The following is a 26,951-nucleotide window of genomic DNA, read 5'->3' on the forward strand; positions in this document are numbered from 1 at the left end:
CAATTAGATCACTTTGAGGTGTCTACTTGCCAGAAAGAGGTAATTTTGGGGGTGTTTGCATTGCCCTGGCATTTTTATTTTAACAGAAAACAAGGGAAACTTGTAAAACATAAAAACCAATGGTTAGTAAATACCTCCAAAAGAAGGCCCTATCTGTCTCAAAAAGTATACACAATTAATTTGGGTACAATTTTGCATGTCTAAATAATTGTCAGTCACATTATCATTGACCTGGTAATAAAGAGCTAATACTTGAGCTAGTACTCAAGTGGTTAAACATGGGAACAAAAAGAGCTTAATTTTGAATACACTGGCTTAGTTGGAAACCCTGACCTGTATTCTTTTATAGCAAGGGGAGAAACCAGAGGACAAATATTTCACTTCAGGTATTTTCCACATAGGTAGAAAACATTTTTTTTAGTATTGCAGGTTCCCTTTAAAATGTTCTAAAGCCATTTAATTGTAATTTTAAATTCAATAGTCAACTTTATTAAACTGTCAAATAATTAAATATGTTCTTTATTATTCTGTACATCCCTTATTTTTTTGTATCTCTGGTCAGAAGTTTCATAGATGGTAACAAACTGTACTGTGTAGACTTAAATGTATTTTTACGCTTTTACTTTTCCAGATACGACACTGCATGAAAGAGTAAAATGTTACCTGTGTACTGTAGGATTGTGTTAAAAGAAAAAAAAAGCTGCAAAAGTTCACTGGTTAATACATTTTCTGAAAACAACTTTGAATTACAGGGCTCCGAAATTAAATATATATACTTTGTCTAATCAATGGTTGTGTGATGTGTGCTGGCGTTTCTAGCAAAAATGTATTTGGCTATTTCTACACGGCTACAAGTCTAGTTAAGATGACAAAAGTGCCCTGAAATGTCATTAAGGGAAAACATAAGTCTTATAGATTAAAGTGGAAGTAAAGTCTATGTTTTTATGTTTTACCTATGTTTTACCTGTTGGTACTGTAAATATCTCCCAAATGTGCACCGTTTAGGAGATATTTACTTTAGCAGCGCCGGAGATGTCACCAGCGTATGTGCACTGCACTTGAAAGGACGGTGTGCCGTCCATTGCGGGAGCCCTGCCACAGTCGAGATTCCTGAGATGTGCACGGGAGTGATGTCACAGCGGCTTGGCTAGTCAAACAGTCGCAGCCAGTGAACTCGGAAGGAAGACTAGGTGAAGATGAAAGCCTCAAGGAGCTATGACAGTGCTTTGCTGGAGGGCTTTGTTTTCAGGTAAGTCTTTCATAACGTGCCAGTTTGCATTGCATACTAGCACATTATGTTCTTCACTTGCAGGTTTGCTACCACTTTACGTGAAATCACAAACGACGAGTCTTGTAAAGATTGTAGGAATATACAGTAAACCGTGAACTTTTCTCATTTGCTCCCTTTTGTTTTGTTAAATATACAATTGAAAATGTTTTGTTTGATTCCAAAAGTGCAAAAAAATACCTGCTGACAATGTCAGAAACTTAGTGAGTTTGAAACTTCCCGAGATTTGTATCAGCTAAAAAAAGTTCCAAAGCATTTTGTCTCCTTGATAATTACTGATACTAAACAGGAATATGCATACACATTACAGAATCAAATGCTATGTGTTTTCTGAATTCTAATAAAGATCACTGTTACTAGGTATTAAAGAAAAAAACACTTGAATTTGACATTATTTTCCCCAAGTATTGACTTGGCCAATGTAGAAAAGCAATATAAATCATTTTAATATGCATATATATATTACATTGTATAACTCTCAAAATATTTGTTGTTGTTTTATAGAAATAGCAATCACTGCTAGACAATTTGTATACAAATACAATGAGGTTATTCATACTGTATTTGCAGTACTGGCTCACATGTGATCTTGAATAATGTTTTTCCATCCTTATCACACTGATTGTCATAAATAGTCATTGTGCTTTCGCATAATGCCCACTCTTGATCTAACAGCAGTTCAAATACAAACCCTGGACAGTAAAGTTAAGCATGCTGGAGGACACAGGCAACTATACAACCATGCAAGAAATATAGGTTGAAAAATATACAGTAACATCAACATGCTCTATGTATATAACACTTTTCCTGGGAAGCCAGGATATAATTGTACAGTTCTTGTGATTTCTTTTGAAAAAATTTTCTTCAGGTTTGAAAAAGAGCCAAGTGCAAAAATAGAGAAAGGCACATTGTGCCCCATTTTGCTGTTTTCAATAAATTTTACAGCATGCATTCTGGTCTTTCTCAAGAAGCAGGACTCTAGATTTTCATATGCTTTAAAGAACAGTCCACAGTTTATTGTTTCAATGTTCTTCGTAACCACTGAAAGAGTTCTTCCCTGTACAGTCGCTGCCATCGTACATTAGCATCTACAGTTTCCAACGCCCTAGACAAAGGAGCTACAGCTGATCCTACTTTATGGAGTTGTATAAAGTTTTTTAGCTGAAAAACAAGATAAAAATAATGACTATTAATTACAACTGCATTCATTGTAGATAGCATACAAAACCATTCCAACAATCTGACATTTTTATGTTAAAATGTACATAAAGCCAACATATTTTTAATGGTCACCAGAGATACAAACAGGAATACAAAACTGACAATGGGTTCTAATCCCTCACCACAAAAAAGAAGTGGTTTTTCATTGATATATGTTAATTTATAATTATTTTTATTTATTTTTTCATTCACTTTACTTAAATACATATTTTGGGATGCACAAACGGAATTTAAATGCAAGTGTGTATGGTTTTATACTTTGGTCCTATTGCCCTTTTGGTATTGATTTTTAGATATGTGCAGTAATCCAGCCTGAAATCGTTTCTGCATTCTTTCCTCAGTGCAGCAGTTTCCTGTAATAAGGACTGGTTAAAGTTAATATCTCTCCTTGAGGAGAGTAATTGGTCTTCCAGCTGCCTCCTGTAGTTTCCACAAAGCTAAATGCGGTGGTTTGACTCTGCAGGCATGTATGGAAAGCATGGAATCACTGGTCAGTCATGTCCATATACAGTATGCCCAACATTTTTTTTTTCCTCTTCTAAAAATATTTTATTTACAATTTTTGGTAATACAATAAGAACTCATATTCATTTGTAATGCACTTGAATGAAATAAACATTGAACAGAACAACAATACAATTCAGAACAGTTATGTCAAAGGAAAAATACAATAAGGAATAGATAAAAAAGGAGGTTGAATAAAGGAGGGAGGATACAGTAACAAAATAGGGGCAACCAGAGCATGCAGGAGCTCCACATTCATCATCACAGTAAGCTATAAGGGTAGAATCCTGAGACACCAAGTTATGAATGTCTGTATAACAAACAAAATAATGTTGCGCTGTACCTTTAAAACATAATTTTCAAGATTTTCAACTTGTGCAAAAAAGTGAATCCATTGAATCATATACAATCACCAAAGTGCATATAAACAATCATAAATTACACAAGTCCTTTTATTCCACCCAAAATGTGATCAGGTAACAGTCAAATTCTTTCATGTAGTTTTCCTCCACTGAAGCAAATGCCAAGAGCTTACCAGAAGGATAGTCCCCCCCCCCCACCCTATAAGAGATCTAGTGCGCTTAACAGAAAAACAGGAAGCCGTAGGATTGATAATATATAATTACCCGGAAACCACCAGGGTAGCCTTCAGGATATGAGTGTGACTGTCCGCTCTGCAAAGCATCGCACAACCGTCAGGCATAAAATAAACACAGAAGCTCCATAGTGTAAAGCTGCTAAGTCACTTAATGAACATAAAAGAAAAACACACACATTTCAAATGTAAAAATAGAAACAAATCAGCCAGAATCTGGGCACCACTACTCCTAGTTAGCACGATGATGTAAGCACAAGGCTCTGATCTGACGTGCTTCATCATAGAAGATTGTCCCAACGGGGCCAGTTGACAGTGCTGTCTTTAGTACAGTTGCCGCTCCAATGCCAAATTAAAAAACATTGAAAATTATCCAGTTTCCAGTAATTACTGCCTATATTAAAAAAATAGCTAAAAAGGATAGTTAATAAAAAAAATTAAATTACTGATTATGGTCAAACCCAATCCATCTTTAATAGCCAGTACCATACTAGCAATATCTAGTAGAAAAAATTGAAATTCACATCTCAATGCCCATCCAAAAACAATCATCAAGGGAGTGGAATTTTTCTAAATACTAAAGACACTAAAATCCATAAAAACCTTAGACAAAAATTAACTTGTTAAAGCCAAAGTTCATATTTTAACTATAGTTAAAAAACAATTCAATTTGAGAGGGGTATATGAATTAAGTGCAAAAATTAATTGAGTTTGTGAAATGTCCCTTATCATACTGCTTCCATACAAATGTGATACAAACCTATATATACCAATTATATTTAAGCTTAAGGAGTCCTTGGCATGATGAGTGGAATGAGACTGTTTCCGCAAAGGCACCTCCTAACATTAGTCACATGCTCTTTAGACCTCACCTGTAGAGCCTCAATGTTCCTGGCAACATATTACAGGCCATACGGGCACTGCAGGAGGTAACCCACATGAGTGGTAGAGCAGATACTAAATTGTGTAATGTTATATACAATTTTTGTTATTCGAGAAGAGAAGAGCTTGGTCCTCACTATATTACAGCCCCCCCAATACATACTAAATATTTTTTACACAGGAAAAAATAATTTAAACCTGCAAACATACTAACCAATTGAGGCTGCTCAACTACATTAGTAGCAATTAGATTTCTGAGGCTAGGAGCTTTCCTAAAATCAATAGAAATATTATCAGGTAATTCATATGCCAGAGTTCTGTCATTCATTAAAATATTCCAATGCATGTTCAGTAATTTTCTAATGACACATTGGGGTTGATTTACTAACACTGTAGAGTATAAACTATGGTGCAGCTGTGCATAGTAGTCATTCAACTTCTAACTTCAGCTTGTTCAATAAAGAAAAAAAAATTGGAAGTTCAGTGGTGTCTATGCAGAGCTGCACCGAATTTTGCACTCTTCAGTGTTACAAAATCAACTATAATTTTGACTAGAGAATGTGGTGAAGAATGACCGCTCAAATTTATTGTCACTTTGTTTATCTTGCCTACCTTGCAACAAAGCCTCATGATCACACACAAACAAGTTCTCATTCATCATAAACTTTGGCTAAGAACCTACTTTTCAACATTTTTGCTTGGGTGGTAAACTCAGTCATATTAGAGCAGTTTTGCCCAATATTTAATTGCCCCCGCAAACCACTGAAATGGAAAATTAGTCCTACATTGCATGGCTACCTCATCTGTAAGTGAAATATTAAGGACACATGGTTTAGAGAAGTTGATTTTGAAATTAGACATGTCCTGGAAGAGTTTGAGGTCCTGCAAAAGGTTGGAAATTGTTGCCAGACAATAACAAAAAATGTCATCTGCAAAAGCCGCAAGTTTACATTCTCTTCCTCACACTAGAATGTCCCTGATATCACTATTGGTGCACTGGTGGCCATTAACTTTGACTCTGGCTTGTAGTATGGAGTCAGAATTCTCACCAAAATCATTTTTCAGAGATCAATGGATCTCAAAACTGCCTTCAAGTAGTCCCAGGCCACTCTGTTGAACACCTTTTCTGTATCCATAGACAAAAAGAACCCCCTAATTTGTAAGACTTCATTTAATGATGAAGGTTAAGAGCCTTGATTGCATTATCCCTCACTTCATTTTCAAGCACAAACCCCACTTGGTCCAGTGAGACTAACTCAAGAATAAAGGGAAGCAAGCGATTTGCCAAAATCTTAGCATACATCTAAGTATAGATACTGGGAGGTAGTTCCTCTTTTTGGGCAGGACAGTGATGTGAGCCTCCAACATATGGGGCACATGAGATATATGCTCAACCAGCACAATGAAGGTCTTATTAAATCTTAAAGCTAAGAAGTCCTTGAAAACTCTTATAATACTGCACCAAGAGACCATCCAGACTAGAACTCTTCTTTGGCTAATTTGTCTCAGGGTCCAAGTGAACTCTTTCTTGGTTATGGGGCCTTCCAAGGCATGGGTGTCTGCTGAGGATATCTTTTTAACCATGTACTGGTCCAAGAATTTGTAATCAATTGAGAATGGGCTAAAGTGGTCTGGGACCTAATGGAAGAGGGTGCTAGGTTGTAGAGTTGAGCATAATAATCACAGATCTGTTGAGCATAGTTCAGGGCATTCCTATATTTACACCTGCTTTGTCATGAATAGCATGTACTGTCATATTAGAAAGTGACTGCTACAGGGAATGAGTTAAGAGTTTCCCAGATTTGCTGCCCTGTTCATAAAACAGTTTGTGTTTTAGCAAAAAATTCCTTCTGCTCTTCAAGCCCAAGCCTTCATAACATGGGCTCATGTGAGTTAAGCCAAAGTGTTTGAAGTCAAAGACTGCTTGTGAGAGCAGATCCAGTCCATCAATTTGCACATGTACTGTGCTTTTGATGCACTCATTTCAGTTTAGCTGAAAACACTACAAATTCCCTGCCAATCACTCATTTAAGGGTTTAACACTGCAGATGTGTCAGCCATGTCATTTTCACAAAAAAAATTTGTGTAAGGGATTCTAGAAAGTTTGGAGGTTCACTGGATCACTAAGTAGAGTGGGGTTCAAATGCCACATTTTGGGTTCATATTCCTTTTCTGAGAAGATCATTGTGAGGGTAATTGGCTGGGGGTCCAACAAGAACATTGGATAGATGGATACAACCTTTATATATGACAGATCCACTTGGGAAAGAAATAGATGTTTCTATAGTTGATCCTCCAGTGCTTACCATGAAGAGCAGAAAAAAATGGTAAAATCTTTGACGCTGGGTTAGAGAGTACACCAAGAATCAGGAACATACAATGATGTCAACTGTAGTTTAATCTGGCAGAGGATTTGATTGGTAAGAAAGGAGGTACCAGAGGAAGAATCCAACAAAGGATTAAGGGGGAGATTCAGGTCACCTCCAAAGATGAGAAGCCCTGAATAAATTCCAAGAATGAAGAGAAAACATGTCTGAAGAAATATTTGTCAAAGTGATCAGTCTATTGCCTAGATTGCTGTTCAGGGAAAAAATATTGGCTTTCCTTGTCTGCACACCAGTTCAGCAGTGTGAATAAAACTTGTTTGGATAAAAGAGTAAAGACCATCTTAGTTTTAGAGGAGGCATTTGCTTCATGATGCACCTCAGAAAATCTGTGGTCTGAGTTTCTGGAATGTTTGTGTAGCTCAGAAAGCAATTGTGAAAGTTTATAGGGAGTATTAAGCCCTTTTGCATTCAGGGTCAGGACATTTAGGGTCATGCTGTCGAGTAAAGCATAACATAATATATACAGAACAGAAGACAATATGGATAGAGGTTTCTAAGTGAATTTTCCTCTAATCTTTCTCTCTTTATTCTCTCACTTAAACATAGACTCAGGTCATAAATCAGGTCTATAAAATACATTTTGGAATATTGAGAAATTTTTTACGTCATCTTCTTATTATTTTGGTTATTGCTTGGCATACAGTGCAGTCACAATGCCTCATTTTAAATGTATGAAGAAATTAAAGAATGTTAGCAATGGTACAAAAGAGGCCAGCATGTCCCTAATGCAGTAGAAGTGGTACCCAGTATTGAAGGACCTATGGACTGGCATTATAATATCTGAAAGCTGCATATACTGTTCACCCAGCCAAGTGGATTCCAGATTATATGCCTGGTATGTCCTTTTGGTTTGGTACCAATGCCTTTATTCATTTTGTAAAAATTAGTAAAATAAAACAACGATCTTGTAGCATGATCTGTTTGTTACTGATATTTTACATGCCTTTAAAGTAGCAAACATCTAAAGTGATGGCAACTTATCGCTACTTAAAGTAGCATTAACCCCTCAGTTTTTTTAACGAAACACATCAAGCACAATAAAATAAACATTCCCCAATAAATGATTTGTTAACATTCTTACTCCAGCACTTTACAAGTTTAAAACTTTCAATGCTGCTGGTTCCTGTACTTTCAGTTTTGCTTCCCTGAACTTCCAGTCTTCACAAGAAAGAGTTAATGGGACAGTGCATTCATAAACCAGTCTGTCAATCTGGGAGAGGGGAGAAGTTGGTGCTTACAGTGTAGTGAGACACAGCTGTATTCCCTGCACACAAGGGTGACTACATAAGATGCTGCAAGAGAAAGGAGCCACCCTGAAAGGAATCCTGGGGAAGTGGCCATGGAACCAGCTTAAACAGGACCATAGACAAGGATTCAAAGATGAAGAAGCTGCATACTTAGTGATTAAATTATCTGTTGAAAGTGCTTAAAAATGGAGTATTTAAACCCTTTCCTCCAACCATATGTATATATGCAGCCTTACGGAAGTGGGCATTTATCTGTGGGGCTGCCTATATGTGTACCTCTCTTTGTGCTGGGACACACAGGGCACTCCCTTACTAAAATGAATTTTCAACATGCCCCCTTTTAGTACTGTTTTAAATGTTTTTTTAACTGATTTTTCATCTTATGGTTACTCTTGTTATGTACACTTTGCAGGTGTTGTGTCATAAAAACTACCAAATTATAAAATTCTGTATACTTCTTTCTTTACATAATCTTTTTAACCAAACTGTTTAACATATGAGACATCAGATTGTACTTCATGAAAGTAAAACTTTCACCCAATCTTCTTTGCTTTCACCCACCTTGCTGCTTAGGCACCAGTGAGGAAGTCAGTGCCTACCTACAGCCTTATAGAAAAGCTACATCACCAGAGTCTGGAAATCTAATACTAAATTCCAGATAGATCTCACAAGATTGTACATGCAAATACTGTGTAAACATATGTAAGCATCATATGCATGAATAATTATTTCAAATAAATATAAAAAAAAATACATTCTGCAGTTTTAGTTTTGATTACCTTTACATGGCTTTCACGAAAAAGATTAACGGTGAAACACAAAGAAAATTCTAATGGATACAGCCCAGTGTAACTGGAGCAGTTATTGCTACTTAGGAATGACTGGAGCATAAGTGAAACCCTTCCATGAATTAACATGCAATAAGTGCTTTCGCTATTATTTTCTGCTCTAATCTGAATGTATGTCTTGCAATCAACTGTTCGGGCCTAATTAATAGTATATGCTTAACCATACACAGATGTTCTACACAAAAATACGATAAAGGAAGAAAATAACTTGACTAGCAATTTAGAAGAAATATAAAACATTCATATTCATTTTAAACTATTTGTCAGTTTGACAGTATGAATTGAGAGAGTCTATTTGGAGACAGTGTTTCATGGAAAACATAAAGCATAAGCAAAATGAAAAAACTGGTAGCTTGGTAAAGAAAAAAAGCAGCAACATAGTGGTTATACAAAAAGTTATTCTGTGTAATAAGATTTGATGCATATTATATTATTACATTTTAATTTTATATATATATATATAATATATATATATATAGAGAGAGAGAGAGAGAGAGAGAGAGAGAGAGAGAGAGAGAGAGCGCGCAAATGTATGTTAGAAAAAGTGATCCTGTTCTGTTCAAGGGTAATTGGTGATATTAAATTACCTAGTGATTTAAATTAAGCCCAAGAGTTCTGCCTACACATTGAACAATTATGTCATCAAGGATTAGGAAACACTGATGTAGGTAAAGTTTGCTTCTACACAATAGAATCAGACTTACAGGGGTTTATTTACTAAACCTGGTTGACTCAGAATCTTGTCCACTTCTGCATAAAAACCAATCAGCTTCCAGGTTTTATTGCTGAAGCTTAACTGAACATGCTGAGGTTAGAAGCTGATTGGCTACCATGCACAGGTGCCCAAGATTCTGAGTCAACCAGGTTTAGTAAATCAACCCCACAATGTCTTCTAGATTTATTAGCAACTATCTAGGTTCACATATCTAATAGTGTTGAACAAATCAAGCAGTTTGCTGAACAGATGAAAAAAAAATCACAAAGCCTGAACATATGGCATAGGGTATGTGTCCTGGTATGGTTCAGAAGAAGGGGTGCAGGATTACTGCCTCTCCCATTCTGGTCTGACCAGGCTGCATATTTGGATATTTTTAGGGGGACAGCACACCTTTTTTTGCTTTGTATGGGATTTGCCTTAAAAGCTACACAAGACCTTTTCCGTGACAATTGCCTGCTTTGGATTTTCAGGATGACTCCACATTTTTTTCTGTTTTTTATTTTTTCCTTTAGGAAATGGCCTGGTATAGTTCAGGAGTTGGGAGGGTGCACGCACATCCCCTTTCCTGGCCACCCAGTCAGCATGCCTGGTATGGATTTTAAGGAGGACTCCATGCAAAAAAAAAGGGTAGCCCCTAATTACATGCCAGACCATTATCCTTGTTGTTGGTCTGGTATAGATTTTAAGGGTAGATCCAATCCAAAACAATAAAAGTGTAACACCACATGCCAAAATCCATAACATGTCTTTATCTGAGCATGCATCCTGGCTGGCTAGGAAAGGACAGGGTAAAATGCATGCAACCCTCCCTCCTAAGCCATAGCAGGCCACATGCCCTCAAATAAAGCCCTGATGAACGGGGCAATCTTGGGCACAATGGCTACATTTTTGGTTCCATCCCTAACTTTCATCGGAATAAAGTTGTATATTGACCGCTTAGCAATGGTGTGAAGCCTTAATATCAGCGTTTTTTACACAACACTACAAGCTAAGGAAACTGTGGAGACTCTCTGGGGTGTTGAAGCATCCTGACCAGGAACCAGATCAGTTACATCAACATCAACATCAATACTTTAAAATAACAGCACAGGTGTGATAACCCTATGCGTCCAGCGCTATCTTTCCACGTTCCTCATCAATAGATGGGGAGTTCTATGGGGTCTGGGATCTGGAAACCCATTACAAAATACGGGGCCCCAGATACTTGCTCTCTTATGTGAACAAGTAAGGGGTACTTAGTACTGTGTTCTCATTCAACAACAATGTACATGGTACATAAACACACACACACAAACACTGCACATAAAGTCCTTTATTGAAAATAAGGAATTCCCATGCTGTACAACCATCAACAAACACGTTATACAGCAATGTAGATCCATTTTCAACCACAATGAACAAAGAACTGATGTCCCACCAAAACAAGACAACCCACACAAAATGATCCTACACTTATGATGGGCTCTCACTGCAACTGACAAGCTGGCCTGTGATTCTGTCTGACATAATTGACTAAATATTGTCATGACGATATTTGGTCAATGATGTGACTCAGGATATCCACTGGCTTGTTTATTATATGAAAAAAGCAAGCAGGTGGTCCGGATAGTCATTCCTTTTTTAGCAGTAATAATGACAATAAATGAATAACTTCTGGTTGCAGTAGCAGCCCTAAATGTGCTGTAAGCAAATAGACCAAATATAGTCATTTAGTTCACCTGTTTGGTGAACCTCAAACTTTTAGAGTTTGAGTCTATCCTTCCATCATACTAAATCAAAAGTTCACCTCTACTGACTAAAAATGAAGGGTCCATCTGCAGCCCCTGAGGAGAATTCAGATGCTGGAATGAGCAACTGACCATCTCATTTTTTATTTGAAAATATATTGCAAGGCTTAAGAGGATGGGGATGGATTGAGTTACACTGGGACACTTAGGCTAGAGAGTGCTTGAGGCAATACCAACCCTGGTTAAATGGAAAAAGTGCTATTTGACCTAAACTTTTGTAGGTCAAATATTGGAGGTGAGAGTATATATGTATGTTGGTGGAGGAAATACGCTGTTGTGATGCTTAGAGCACTGGTTGAATTCAAGAATTATATAATTTATTGATTAATGGAAGGATAATCATGTATAAATAAGGACACTTCTATGCAGCCATTCACAAATATATTGTGTTTATTTAAAGGAGTCACTATTATTTAATGTATTTTTGATATTTTTTTCCGATTTTTTTTCGTTTAATCTATATATGTACTGCACATATCATTAGCACAAATAATTATTTATGACACATGCAGTATGCTATTGGTGGGGATATATGATATGGTGATATGTGGGAACACCTGTGGGAGAGTACAACATGGTGATGCATAATTGAGCTGAAGTATATTTAGTCTATATTAAAAGGAGTGTTTAGGTAAGCTTTCACACTATACAGTTGCTGGCAAATAAGACTGTAATATATACGTATGTGGCCAGTATAATAATAAACACACCTTACTACATTGTTTGACTTTGGAATCACAACAGCTTGCAGTATGAGATAGCTGTAGGCCACTAGACCCTGATGAGGATAGGATTAAACCTGAGACTGTGTTTCTTTAACTCATCATCTGGTAATAAACAATATTGCTTTTAATTATTCTTCATTGTGTGTCACTATTTACTAGTTCCCTATGGCACCTAAAGGCTTAAATTAAACTTGTGTGGGATACTTGCATTCATTATTACTATCCATGCAGTGTATCTATATGTATAAACTCCTTTGACAGATCTTTATATATAGCAAATATGCCCTCCCATTATAGGCTTCAAAAATACTTTTACCTCATTTAATTCTTCCTCTGTATTTAGAAATTCTGTAACTCCACTGATAAGTTTGGAATTCATAAATAAGGCTTCTCCATACCTTAGGAGAAAGTAGATAGCATTACTTGGGTTATTACACATATAACAACAACATTATCCATGTACTTTATTGAGTCAAAGCAAAGAAGATGGTCATTTAAATTTCTTTATGAAATTTGTATTACTAGTTAGCTACTGAGGTTAATAATGAAAAACATTGTTTTAACCCCTTCCTGCCACCACCTCCTGGCCCTTTAACAGGATTTAAATGGCGGGAGGTGGAAGCGGACATTCCCATCATGTGACCACTATGATTGGCATATTTATATGTCAATATTACCATCGCACATGTTCCTGGAACAGGCTCAAATGTAGCAGGTGCTACAACAACATCCAGCTGGAAACTGGAACAATTATAGATCAACGTTGATATTTGCCAGCACACCACAGATCACCAATGTCATCCAGAAAGCTATTTTTATTGAAGAATGATCACATCACAAAAGGAAAGGTGCAACGTTTTGAAGCCGAAAAAGGACCTCTTTGTCAGGCACGTGATAACGTGCATATAGTGACAAAGATATATATAATGCTATCCACAGATCAAACACAAGAAAAAGGGTGATACACCCTCTGACATCACTACCCCACCAGAAACAGCATAACAACCATAGTCAGCAAACAATGTCTACATTCTTCATGCCTATTAACATTAGTGGCAGGGCTAATCCCCCTGTAAAAACTGCCAGCATGAGTGGCACATCAAGAGAAACAATCGGGCACTGTTACCAGATGTGTCCAATCTCAGTCTGCAGCTAGCGGGGTCCAGCATCACCATTGCTAGGCGACTAAACCTCCCACCAATCACATACAGTCCTGCCAGCTGCACATGCCCAGCACGGTCGGCTCCTGCTAGGCAACAAGAGGATGCTGGTCAATGGGAGCCGCCAACACCATGGCAACCAATGATGTCAGGAGCCCCCGTTGCACCAGCTGTAAACAGATAATATAGCGTATGTTCTGATACTGATGACAGAAACAGACAACTTCAGAAAATGTACCAAAAAATCTTAGAACAAGGATAACCGGCCAAGGTGCTAGATAGAGCCATAAAGTGGAACTGCACTGCATCTGAGCACCACAAATCAAAAATGATATTTATTTATTTGTTAATATTCAAAGCAAACTCTCCCAACCATCCATGTCCCCATGCTTTATTTTGCTGAGAATTCATTTTGAAAACCACCTCCGGTATTTCTACTAGTGGTCATCTTGAGTAAGGGCAGATGATTTATGTAGCATTTACTTCCTGGAGTCAAGCTGCCCTTATCTCAGGCATTGGCTGAGCTTAGACCCCTCCCTCGCCTTAGGAAAACTCCTGGGATGTATGACATCATTTGCCTAAGCATGGAAACCAGGAAAAAACTGAAGAAATGTAACAAATGATTAAACAAGTAAATATGATATATGATCCTATCTATTTACTAATGCTAACAGCATAAGGATTAAAAATAGTTAATGTTGGTTGAGAATGTGACATTCCGCTTTAACCAGAACCCTAACTGTTTGTCCCTTAGCTATTGGCTTGATCGATCACCCGGTATGTTACACTTTTAATTGTGAGTATGAGATGATTAAATTGGCCATAAAGCACAACCTCAATATTTTACAGGTGAATTTCTCCCTAGCAACTGGCCTCAGCGTGATGCCCTTGGTCGCACACAAACGCAACAAGATTTTACGAGACCATCTTGTACAGGCTGATCTTAGAAACAAATACTCTAAGGTCCAGTCCAGAATCTCTTCTAAGATGGGATGTTACAAGTGTTATAACTGCAATGTATGTCATTTACTAAAACTAAAACAATAAATAACCCTCGCTTGTGTGACAAATCATAAACTCAAATAATTAATGCTGCTGCTCATAAGGTAAAAACACCATAACACATGAATACAATCAATAACACAGCGCAAAAATAAAAAATATACAAAATATTTTTTATATAGTGATAAAGTCCACTGTCCCCAAAAAACGGTGATTAAGTGCTCCAATCAAAAAAATCTGTGCCAAAACGAAATCTGTTCCTTAAATGATATCACCACACAGTGCTCCGTGATCACCTTCCAGTACAATCCACACTCACCAGATTTGATGGACTCTTAGCTTGTAAGGCTTAAGAGTCAACAAGGCTTTTACTGGTGAAGTGTGTTCTCAGAAATAACCAGGATTCAGAATGGGAATACTTGCTCAATACTGTCCAACAATGCTCAAGCAGGCAGAAGAGATGCAAAAACAAGAGGGACACTAATAGTGTAATACTGTAACACTTCTTTATTAAATGAAACCAAAGTACATATTGCACTCACATGTTATAAAAAATATATAGGCCTTAAAATGGCATATGCTCTGTGACTTCCCACATCAATGCAGTGCTTAATAGTCAACAATAGCTTCGGAGCACCATTCGTAGCGTGCTCTCCACTCACTGGAAGTGCCGTCACAAAGCCCTAGCCGGAACCGGAAATTACATCAATGCATTTCACCCCTCCTCCAGAGCGTTCTCACAGAAAACAATCTCCAGTTCCTGCATGTAAGATATACCCGGCAACCACTCCTCCCACCTTCATGACTCACTTCCTATTAGGTGTACCGGCTTCAAATCAATAACCCAAAGCACCACTTCCTGGCGTTCTCGGTACAGCTAATACAAGGAAAACATCATACTCATAATATATATTATATTAAACTAATATAAAATCAAAAAATTCTTATAATACCCAATGAATAATAAAAATTAAACTAAAATTGAAAATAAATAAATAATCTTAATAACATAAAATCATATATATATTACCGAGGAATGAACAATCAAATGAAACCAAATCCTAAACAATCTTAACATATTGCTATTGTATTGCTAAAAATTTAGTATACATCACCGAGAAATCAATGACATAAAATAATAATATAATAATATCAAATGGGACCAAATTCTGAACAATATGGACACTTTGCTATTACTTCTCCCCAGTCCCAAGATGCATAATATTTTAAATTACCAATTTGAAAGAAAACAGTTCAAATCTATATCTACATTTAACCCCTTGGGCTAAAGTATCCAAACTAAGGATCCACCTAGTTTCATTCTGTGAGATTGCTTTCCTTAAATCTCCTCCTCGCCAATGAGATACAATCTTATCTATCCCACAGAATCTCAAAAGAGATGGATCCCTATTATGGAAATTCCTGAAATGATGAGAAAGGCTATGGTGTTTAAAACCTTTTTTGATAGTTCTAATATTTTCACTAAGATGTACAGCAAGCTTCCTAGTGGTTCTCCCTACATACTGTAATTTGCAAGGACATTCTAAAAGATAGGTGACATGAGTACTTGCACATGAAATACATTTATTTAATTTTGAAGGCTTCTCCCTTAACATGAGATTAAAAATGTACTGTTTTTTTTGTTTTTGCTCCTTATTGTCTTACACACTAGACATCTGCCACAACTTAAAAAAAGCTACTTGATCTAAAAAAATATTTTTTTTTATGGGGAGGATCAGGAACATTTCTAAAAAGCTTATTTCTAAGAGTGGGTGGTTTTGTATAAATGATTAGTATGTCATCCTGCAAAAGAATCGGCCAATATTTCCTAATATGTTTTAACTAACTTATGTTGTTTGGAAACTCCTGTGATGAATGCTACCCCATATTCATCTCCTTTCTTCTTTTTCACCTATTCATTCCCATTTCCTTCCTTTCCATTCCTTCAAAAGATTCCTGAGTTCCCTCCCAATTAATACAGATATCATCAATAAATCTTTTATAGAGCCTCAACTCTGGTCTCTTATTCACATATAAATCAATTAATGTTCCTATTTACTCACAAAAAGATTAGCTACTGAGGGAGCATACGTTGCTCCCATTGCAACTCCTGTCTTTTGTCTGTAGAATTTACCATTAGGCCAGGAAAAATTAGGACCCGTAGCTAGATCTAAACTGTGTATCAAAAAATCTTTTTGTCTATCCCTCAATTGGGTGTTTTTCTGCAAGGACCACGCCACTGCTTCCAAAGCATCATCATGTCTAATATTCGTATATAAAGAGTTTACATCTACACTTGCCATGACACATTTATGCTCAGTATTCACCGCCCTCAGTATACTTAGAAGATCTTTACTATCCTTAAGATAAGCCTAAAGTTCCTGGACAAGGGGTTGGATAAATTTGTCCAAGTATTCACGCATCCTTGCAAACAAAGAGTCAACACCACTCATTTTAGGTCCTCCTGGTGGTTTTCTTTGGTTCTTATGAATGTTTGGTAATTGATAAATCACTGGAACAAAGGTTTTAAACACCATAGCCTTTCTCATCATTTCAGGAATTTCCATAATAGGGATCCATCTCTTTTGAGATTCTGTGGGATAGATAAGATTGCATCTCATTGGCGAGGAGGGGATTTAAGGAAAGCAATCTCACAGAATGAAACTAGGTGGATCCTTAGATTGGATACTTTAGCCCCTAAGGGGTTAAATGTAGAAATAGATTTGAACTGTTTTTTTTTCAAATTGGTAATTTAAAATATTATGCATCTTGGGACTGGGGAGAAGTAATAGCAAAGTGTCCATATTGTTCAGAATTTGGTCCCATTTGATATTATTATATTATTATTTTATGTTATTGATTTCTCAGTGATGTATACTAAATTTTTAGCAATACAATAGCAATATGTTAAGATTGTTTAGGATTTGGTTTCATTTGATTGTTCATTCTTCGGTAATATATATATATGATTCTATGTTAAGATAATTTTTTTTTTCAATTTTAGTTTAATTTTTACTATTCATTGGGTATTATAAGAATTTTTTGATTTTATATTAGTTTAATATAATAATATATTTCTTATGAGTATGATGTTTCCCTTGTATTAGCTGTACAGGGAACGCCAGGAAGTGGTGATTTGGGTTATTGATTTGAAGCCGGTACACCTAATAGGAAGTGAGTCAATATGTACTTTGGTTTCATTTAATAAAGAAGTGTTACAGTATTACACTTTTAGTGTCCCTCTTGTTTTTGCATCTCTTCTGCCTGCTTGGGGATTGTTGGACAGTATTGAGCAAGTATTCCCATTCTGAATCCTGGTTATTTCTGAGAACACACTTCACCAGTAAAAGCCTTGTTGACTCTTAAGCCCTACAAGCTAAAAGTCCATCAAATCTGGTGAGTGTGGATTATTATTATTATTATTATTAATATACAGTATTTATAAAGCGCCGATAGTTCGCTCAGCACTGTACTTACAAAGGGGGACAGAACATGTGACAGAACAATAACAATACAATGCAAAACATGAGGGGAATGAGGGCCCTGCTCTTTCGAGCTTACAATCTAGGAGGGAGGGGATGGTGGCACAGGAGGAGATAGCTGTGGGGGATGGAGTAGTAGGAAGAGTGGAGGAGGTCGGCAGGTTAGCAGGGGGTGGGGTAGGCTTCCCTGAAGAGATGGGTTTTAAGGGTGCGCCTAAAGGAGAGGAGAGTAGGTGATAATCTGATGGGTTGGGGCAGTGAGTTCCAAAGGATGGGTGACACCCTGGAGAAGTCCTGGAGGCGGGCATGGGAGGAGGAGACCAGGGAACTAGAGAGAAGGAGGTCTTGTGAGGAGCGGAGTGTGCGTGCTGGGTGGTACTTGGATATTAGGTCAGTGATGTAGTTTGGGGCAGTGTGGTGGACGGCTTTGTACGTCAGTGTTAGGATTTTGAATTTGATCTGTTGCGCAATCGGAAGCCAGTGGAGGGATTGGCAGAGGGGGGTGGCGGAGATGGAGCGGCTGGAAAGGTGAATGAGTCTGGCTGACGTATTCAGGATCAACTGAAGCTGGGATAGCCAGCGGCGAGGCAGGCCAGTAAGGAGGGAGTTGCAGTAATCGAGTCATGATATGATGAGGGAGTGGATGAGCAGTTTAGTGGTTTCTGGGGTTAGGAACGTGCGAATTTTGGCGATGTTGCGGAGGTGGAGTCTGCACGAGCTTGTTAAAGATTGGACTTGGGGCTGGAAGGATAGGCTGGAGTCCAGAATGACACCAAGTACTCTGGCCTGCGGGGCGGGTTTGATGGTGGCGTTGTTTGACATGATGGAGAAGTCAATGGGGGGTGGTGTTCGGGCTGGGGAAGACAAGAAACTCGGTCTTGGAGAGGTTCAGTTTAAGGAAGTGGAGCGACATCCAGTCAGATATGTCGCTCAGTAGGTGTGTGATTCGGGCGGAGACTGAGGGGGTGAGGTGGGGGGTTGAGAGATAGATTTGTGTGTCATCGGCATATAGGTGGTAGTTGAAGCCGTGAGAGTGTATGAGTTGGCCAAGGGAGGAGGTGTAGATGGAGAAGAGAAGGGGCCCGAGGACGGAGCCTTGAGGGACCCCAACAGAGAGGGGGAGTGAGGGGGAGGTGGTAGCATTATAGGTAATGCTGAAAGAGCATTGTGACAGGTAGGAAGAGAGCCAGGAGAGAGCAGAATCTTTGAGGCCGAGGGAGTGTAGTTTTTTGAGGAGGAGGGGGTGGTCGACTGTGTCGAAGGCCGCAGAGAGGTCAAGGAGTAAGAGCACTGAATAGTGGCCATTAGCTTTGGCGGTTAGCAGGTCGTTGGAGAGTTTGAGTAAGGCAGTTTCGGTGGAGTGTAGGGGGCGGAAGCCGGACTGTAGGGGGTCGAGGAGGTTGTTGTCATTGAGGTGAGAGCATAGGTGGGTGTAGACTAGGCGCTCGAGGAGTTTGGATGTAAATGGGAGCAGAGAGATGGGTCTGAGGTTGTTTGGGTCATTGGGGTCCAGGGAGGGCTTTTTAAGTATGGGGGTGATGTGTGCATGTTTCAGAGGGGAGGGGAAAGTGCTGGAGGAGAGGGAGAGATTAAAGATGTGGGTGAGGGAGCATAGGATGGAGGGGGAGGGAGGCTGTAGGAGTTGTGAGGGGATAGGGTCGAGGGGGAAGGTGGTGAGGTGGGCATCAGAGAGGATCTTGGAGACTTCCTCGATGGTAGTAAGGTCAAAGGTGTGAAGTGTTGGGGGGGCTTCAGTATGAGGAATGAAGGGTGGGGTGGAAGTGGAGGTCAGAGCAGTGGTGGGGCCGTAGGAGAGGGGTGATGAGGGGGTAGCTGAGGGAGGGGGAACGGGGTTGGAGGGAGTTTGAGCAGCGACAAAGTTCCTGCGGGTTATGTAGAGGGAGAGGGGGGATGAAGGGGTAGCTGTGTGAGAGGGGACAGGTTGAGAGGGCGTGTGAGTTGCGATGATGTCCTTGCGAATTGTGTCAATCTTGTTTTTGAAGTGATTGGCAATCTCAAGGGCAGTGAGTGAGGTGCTGGGTGGAGGTGGGGGTGGTGAGAGTAGAGAGTTGAAGGTGGAAAAGAGTCAGCGAGGATTGGAGGAGAGGGCCTTGATGAGGGTCAGGAAGTAGGCTTGTTTAGCTGAGTGGAGGGAGGAGGTGTAAGTGTGGAAGGCAGATTTGTAGCGGGTGAAGGCTTGTTGGGATTTGGTTTTGCGCCATAGTCGCTCCAGGGCACGACTGTGTCATTTGAGGGTTTTGGTGTGATCAGTCTGCCAGGGCTGGAGCGGTCGGGGTCTGATGTTGCGTGTGGTTAAAGACGCTAGTGAGTCAAGGGCTGTTGACAGCGCGTTGTTGTAGGCAGTCATAGCCAAGTCGGGGCAGGACAGGGGGAGGATGCTGTCGTGGGGTTGATCAGCTGCAGAGAGGAGGTAGGCAGGGTTAAGGTTGCGGAGGTTAAGGCTGGTAGTAGTGTGACATTTGGAGGGGTAGGCGTTGGAGGACAAGGAGATAGAGAAGGTAATCAGTTTATGGTCAGAGAGAGGGAGGGGGTGTTAGTGAGGTTGTGGGGAGCGCAGCGGTTGGAGAAGACGAGATCAAGGATATTACCGTCAGACTGGGTGGTGGATTGTATGCACTGTGCAAGTGCAAAGAAGGAGGTTAAGTGGAGGAGATGGGATGTGGCCGGGTTGTCGGGGTTGACAGGGATGTTGAAATCCCCAAGGATGATGGTGGGTAGCTTAGAGGAGAGGAAGAAGGGTAGCCAGGAGGAAAAGTCATCCAAGAAGCGGGATATGGATCCAGGAGGCCGGTATATCACAGCAATCTTCAGGGGGGTTGGGGAGAATAGTCGGACGCAGTGGGCCTCGAAGGAGGAGAAGGATAGAGAGGGGGGGTTTGGGAGGACTCGGAAGGTGCTCTGCGGTGACAGGAGAAGACCAACCCCACCACCTTTACGACCGTTGGGCCTGGGTGAGTGGGTCCAGGTGAGACCTGTGTAGGAGAGTGCAGCAGGGGAGGTAGAGTCAGTGAGCTGGATCTAGGTTTCCGTAATCGCTAGGAGGTTGAGGGAGCGGGAAATAAAGAGGTCGTGGATGGCAGTAAGCTTGTTGCACACCGATCGGGCGTTCAGGAGTGCACATGAAAATGGGGGGGGAGATTTTAGGGAGCAGGGGGACAGATACTAAGCTGCGGGGGTTGCGTCAGGACAAGGAGGTGGGAGGGTATTGTGTGGGTGAGGGAGGTGGTGGAGGGCCAGGATTCGGGGAGATGTCCCCTGTGGTTAGGAGGAGGAGAAGGGTGAGAAAGGTGGCATGGGAGCGGGATGTGCAGGAGCGTGAGAAACTACTAGTGGAGGTGTTCGGGTCAGTGGGAGAGTGGAGTAATAGGAGGAGGTGGTGGGTGCCGTGGAGGGGTGAAGGAAGCAGTGAGGACACAATATACAATTGTTTGGGAGGAGCAGAGGGATATAGTGAATGGATTTTGGGAACGGAGGAGAGGAAAATGAGAAGGAGGAGTGGAAGAGGCATTTTAGGGAGGTGCCCAGGATTGTACTGGAAGGTAATCACGGAGCACTGTGTGGTGATATCATTTAAGGAACACATTTCATTTTGATTGGAGCACTTAATCACTGTTTTTTTGTGGACAGTGGACTTTATCACTATATAAAAAATCTTTTGTATATTTTTTATTTTTGCGCTGTCTTATTGATTATATTCATATGTAATTTACTATCTGAAACTGACACTGACTTTTGTGTTTATGTCTTAAAATGTTCATGTGCACTGAGCAAGAAAATAGGACCATTTAAAAGATGATTCCAGAAACATCAGAAGTGATATTAGGATGGCCCTAATAAAAACAGAGAGGGGTGAACAAATAGATTTCAGTAAGCCAGTAGCAGTGTACTTTGTTGCATGAAGACATCAAGTCCATGAAATAAGAGGTATGGTAATTGAACACATCAAATAACCTGCGAGGGCCAGAGACCATGATTGCCTTCTTTTGTGTCATGAGGCCTACTGGATTTACAATTTGGTGACAATACAACCAGGTGGTCTTAATACCAATTTATTATTAACATTTTTTCTTGGAGACAGATGATGTGTTGTTCTTGGGTCATAAACTATTGGCTTGGAGCATGTTGGGATAATTGGTTCTCATCGCTCTCTGCTGCACTATTGACCATTGTCTTTTTTGGGCAGCTCTGTGGAGCTCTGTTGTAACTTTGGGTCAATTGTCTCACTGGGAACCCCAGATATTAAGGTCTCGGGCCCCAACCCTTTATCCATGTATTTTTTATTTTGGCATGGTCATGGCTGCAGTTACAAGGATTCCTTTGGGACTGTTCTGCCCCCCTTTTGTACATCATATTGTATATCGCTTCCTTTCACTTCTCTCTCCATTTTCTATCTTCTTTTATTCTATATATATTTTCTATTACTTATGTCTTCATTTTCTTTCCCTCCTTTTCATTATTTTCATATATAAATATATATATATTTATATATATATTTTGCTTTTTTGTTTTTGTTATTTCCTTTCTAGGCCCCTTTAAGTCTCTGTCCCCATCTGTATCTTCTTTTCCCCACACTGCACATCTCCTCCCTCTCCCATCTGCCCATCTGTTTACAGCTGGTGTGTTGGGGGGCTAGGTCCTGATGTCATTGGTTGAAATGGTATCAGTAGCTCTCACTGACCAGCATCCTCTTGTTGCCTAGCAAGAACTGACCATTCTGGGCATGCACGGCCGGCAGGACTGTAGCTGATTGGTGGAGATCTAGTCCCCTAGCAATGATGACGCTGGACCCCACTAGCTGCAGACTGAAATTAGGCACATCTGGTAACAGTTCCTGATTGGTTCTCTTGATGTGCCACCTTTGCTGGCAGTTTTTACAGGGGATTAGCCTCGCCACTAATGTTGACAGTCATGAAGGATGTAGATCTTGTGAGGGGCACTTCTTGTTATATGTTTTGACATAGTTTTCTGACTATGGTTATACTGTTTTTGGTGAGATTGTAACTTCATATGACATCAGAAGGTGGGGAGTGTCACCCTTTTTCTTGTGTTTGATAGGTGGATAGTACTATATATATATATCTTTGTGTAACTATATACACATGCCTGATGAAGGGATGCTGTGTGGCTCTGAAACATTGCAGCTTTCCTTTTGTGATGTGATCATTCTTTAATAAAAATAGCTTTCAGACAACATTGGTGATCCATGGTGTGCTGGCAAACATGAACGCCGTTTACTACGACTGGCAGTCACAGCGGTCACATGATGGGAGAACACCTGATCACAAGTATGCATTGGGAGCTTTCCGATACCCACTGGTTACTGTGCTGAGAGCACACAAGGAGCACGCTCTCAGCACAGTAAAGTGTTAACCTAGGGAGGCTTATACACGCTAAAGCTCACCTGTAGAGAGGCCACATAAATGCGTACGGCTGCCGAGAAGTGGTTATATAAGTCTTACTGGTGTGTTAAAGTATTTGTCCAGCCAAAACCATTTTTTTGTTTCAAATAGAGTCAGCATGAATTAGAACCACTGTAAGGTTTTGCTGCTATCTTGAGCTCTTGAGATTACATTCCCTGTGACAACAGGTTTACCAAAAAGAAAAGTCTCCAAATGCATCACAAACAGAAATAAAAATACATTTTTACTAGAGTAGGGGACAGTTACAACCCCAGTAATCTATTATTGTTGTCTGTGTCCCTGTCACAGAATTCCTAACTGGTAAAACTGGAGCAGTAGATTCAGGAAGATCTATGTAATGCAGTTTCAAATAGCAGTAAAATCTGGCAAAGGTTTTAATCATTACCCACTCTATTCAAAACAAATAAAAAAAACAGTGCTGTTGCACTTTAAATGGCAATTGCACGATTATGCAACACTGTACACATATTAATTTTTATAATTTGTTTTCACACAAATAGAGATCTCTTTGTGGGTATTTAATCACCACTGTGTTTTTTTATGTTTTGTGCTATAAACAAAAAAAGAACAAACATTTTGAAAACAAATTGCGTTTTTCTTTGTTTCTGTTATAACATCTTACAAATAAATAATCTTTCTACACAAATTTAGGCCAATATGTATTCTGCTACATGTCTTTGGTGAAAATAACCCACATCAGTGTTTATTATTTAGTTGGTAGGAAAGTTATAGAGTGCACAAACTATGGTATATATCTAAAAATTGGTAAATCTTGATGTCCTGACTGCTGATCTCATTTCTTGAGCCCCAAAAACACCAGAACAGTACAAATACCTCCAAAATGACAGATTTTCAGAAAGTAGACAGTCAGAGGTACTTAGTAATAGGCATGGCGAGTTTTTTGAAGTTGTCAGTTTTTGTCATAATTTTGTGGAATATGAAGATATTGAAAACATTTTTTTTACTTTTTTCCATACTGTCACCAAGGCAGTACGTCATCATCATATAACTGGAGTGGAGGTGATCAGGGACACTGACTAGCGACAATATGTAATTAAAAAATAAATAATTTTGATTTTTTTTTTAATTTTTATTAATTTTTATTTCTATTCCTGTGACCAGAGCAATACAATGTTACCATAATAATGTTGTACTACTCTGGGCAAGTGATAAGGATTTTTGTTTTTTTTACAGATTATAATTGCTTATACCAACAAATTACATTATTATTATTATTATACAGGATTTATATAGCGCCAACAGTTTGCTCAGCACTTTACCATATAAAGGGAGACAATACAGCAACGATACAGTTCAGTACAAAAGTGTTAGGAGGGTCCTGCTCCTTGGAGCTTACAATCTAAGAGGAAAGGGCTAGCGGTGAAAAAGGTAAAAACTGATAGGAGAAATAGAAGATTCAGTTATTAGCTGAATGCAGGATAGGCTTCCCTGAACAGATAGAGTTTCAGAGATCGCCTAAAAGTGGGCAAAGTAGGCAATAGTCTGACAGACTGGGGTAGAGAGTTCCAGAAGATGGGGGAAGCTCTGTAGAAGTCCTGGAGACAAGCAAGGAAGGAGGAGACAAGGGAGCTAGAGAGCAGGAGGTTGCGAGAGGAGCTGGTGATGTAATTGGGGGCAGTTGTAAATAGCTTTATATGTTATTGTTAATATGTTGAATTTAATTGGTTAGGCAATGGAAAGCCAGTGGAGGAATTAGCAGAGAGGGATGGCAGACATGGAATGGTTGGTAAGGTGGACGACTTTGGTGGAACCATTCACGATAGATGGAAAAGGGGATAGCCTGTGATTAGGTAGGCCATTGAGGAGGGAGTTACAATAGTCAAGGCGAGAGATAACAAGGGAGTGAATAAGTTGCTTAGTGGTGTCGGTGGTTAAAAACAAGCGTATCTTGGAGCTGTTACGGAGGTGAAGTCTACAAGATTTGGACAGTGATTGGATTTGGGGCTGAAAGGCCAGATGGGAGTCCAGGATTACACATAGTACCCTGGCATGAGGGGAGGGGCTGATGGTTGTATTATTGATCTTGATGGAGAAGTCAGGGGAGGGGGCATGGGCTGGAGGGAATATTATGAGCTCAGTTTTAGAAAGAGCTGAGTTTGAGGAAGTGGTGTGACATCCATGCTGATATGTCAGTTAGTAGGTTAGTAATGTGGGAGGAGACTGAAGAGGTGAGATGAGGAGTAGAAAGATAGATTTTTATGTCATCAGCACAGAGATGGTACTTGAATCCATGGGAGTTTTTTAAATGACCAAGGGAGGAGGTGTAGATAAAGAAGAGAAGGGGTCCAAAGACAAAACCTTGAGGGACCCCTAGAGAAAGAAGAAGTGGAGAGGAGGAGACAGAGTTATAGATAACACTGAAGGAGCACTGTGATAGGTAGGAGGAGAACCAGGGTAGAGAAGAGTCTTGGAGGCCAAGAGAGTGGAGTTTTTTGAGGAGGAGGGGGTGGTCGACAGTATCAAAAGCTGCAGAGAGGTCAAGTAGTAAGAGTATGGAATAGTGGCCATTGCTTTTAATTGTTAGTGAGTTTTAGTAGGGCAATTTCAGTGGAGTGTAGAGAGCAAAAGCCAGTCTGTAAAGGGTCAATAAGATTGTTGTCAGTGAGGTAGAAGCTGAAACAATTGTAGACTAGACATTCTAAGAGTTTAAAGGTAAATGGAAGCGGGGAGATGGGTCTCAAGTTGTTCAGGTTGGTGGGGTCCAATGAGGGCTTTTTAAGTATGGGAGTGATCTGTGTGTACTTTAGAGGGGGGGGTGCCAGTAGAGAGCAAGGTCAAAAGAGGAAAGTGTTGAGGGAGGTTTAGTATAAGATATGCTAAGTGGGATAGATTTCTCTGCAGTGGAGATGCCCTCACGAATTGCATCAATCTTGTTTTTGAAATGATTGGCAATCTCATAAGCAGTAAGTGAGTTACTGGTTGGAGGTGGCGGTTGGAGTTAAAAGTAGAGAAGAGATGATGGCAAGGTATTAATAAGAGTGACAAAGTAGGCTTGTTTGGCAACATGGAGGGAGGAATTGTATTTTAAGAAAGCAGATTTATACAGGTTGAATGATTTGGTTTTACACTGCAGTCACTCCAGTGCACGGCTATGTCTCTTAATGTTTCTTGTGTCGTCGGTCGGGTCCTAATACTTTGTGTAGTTAGAGGAGCAAGTGACTCTAGTGTGGATGAAAGTGAACTGTTTTAGACAGAAATGGCCAGCTCATGGCAGGACAGGGGAGAGATTCTGTCATAGAGGTGGTCAGTTGCAGAGTAGAAACTAGAAGAGTTAAAAATGTGAAGGTTTCTGCGGGTAATTGTTTGCTGCTTGGAAGGATAGGTGTTTGAAGACGAGGACACTTTGAAGGTGATGAGAATGTGATCAGAGAGAGGAAAGGGGGTATTGGTGAGGTTGCAGGGAATGCAAAGTTTGCAGAAAATGGGTATTCCCATCAGTGATTGGAGGACTGTGTCCATTGTGTTAGGTCAAAAGATGAGGTTAGGTTGAAGAGTTAGGATGTAGCTAGGTTATTAACATTAATGGGGATGTTAAAATCATCAAGAATGATAGTGGGTATTTCAGAGAAGAGAAAGTAGGGTAGCCAGGCAGAGAAGTCATCAAGAAAGTGCGACACCGGTCCAAGAGGCTGATAGATCACTG

General features: G+C 39.7%; 1 protein-coding gene across 1 annotated transcript in view; it reads right to left on the reverse strand.

Annotated features, from left to right (window-relative positions):
* Positions 1–1,710: 1,710 nt before the first annotated feature.
* The window catches only part of TRHDE (thyrotropin releasing hormone degrading enzyme), a 934,547-nt gene continuing 909,306 nt past the window's right edge, over positions 1,711–26,951 (reverse strand). Inside the window, exons 18-19 of the mRNA XM_089674098.1 lie at positions 12,519–12,600; positions 1,711–2,449 (exon numbers count right to left, since the gene is read on the reverse strand). Coding sequence (XP_089530224.1) covers positions 2,303–2,449; positions 12,519–12,600 — 229 coding nt within the window. The 3' untranslated portion in view covers positions 1,711–2,302. The remainder of the gene's footprint in view (positions 2,450–12,518; positions 12,601–26,951) is intronic.

This window comes from Staurois parvus, unplaced genomic scaffold (assembly GCF_062004578.1).
Source record: "Staurois parvus isolate SC_StPar_1 unplaced genomic scaffold, SC_StPar_1.0 ptg000147l, whole genome shotgun sequence".
NCBI classification, from domain to species: domain Eukaryota; kingdom Metazoa; phylum Chordata; class Amphibia; order Anura; family Ranidae; genus Staurois; species Staurois parvus.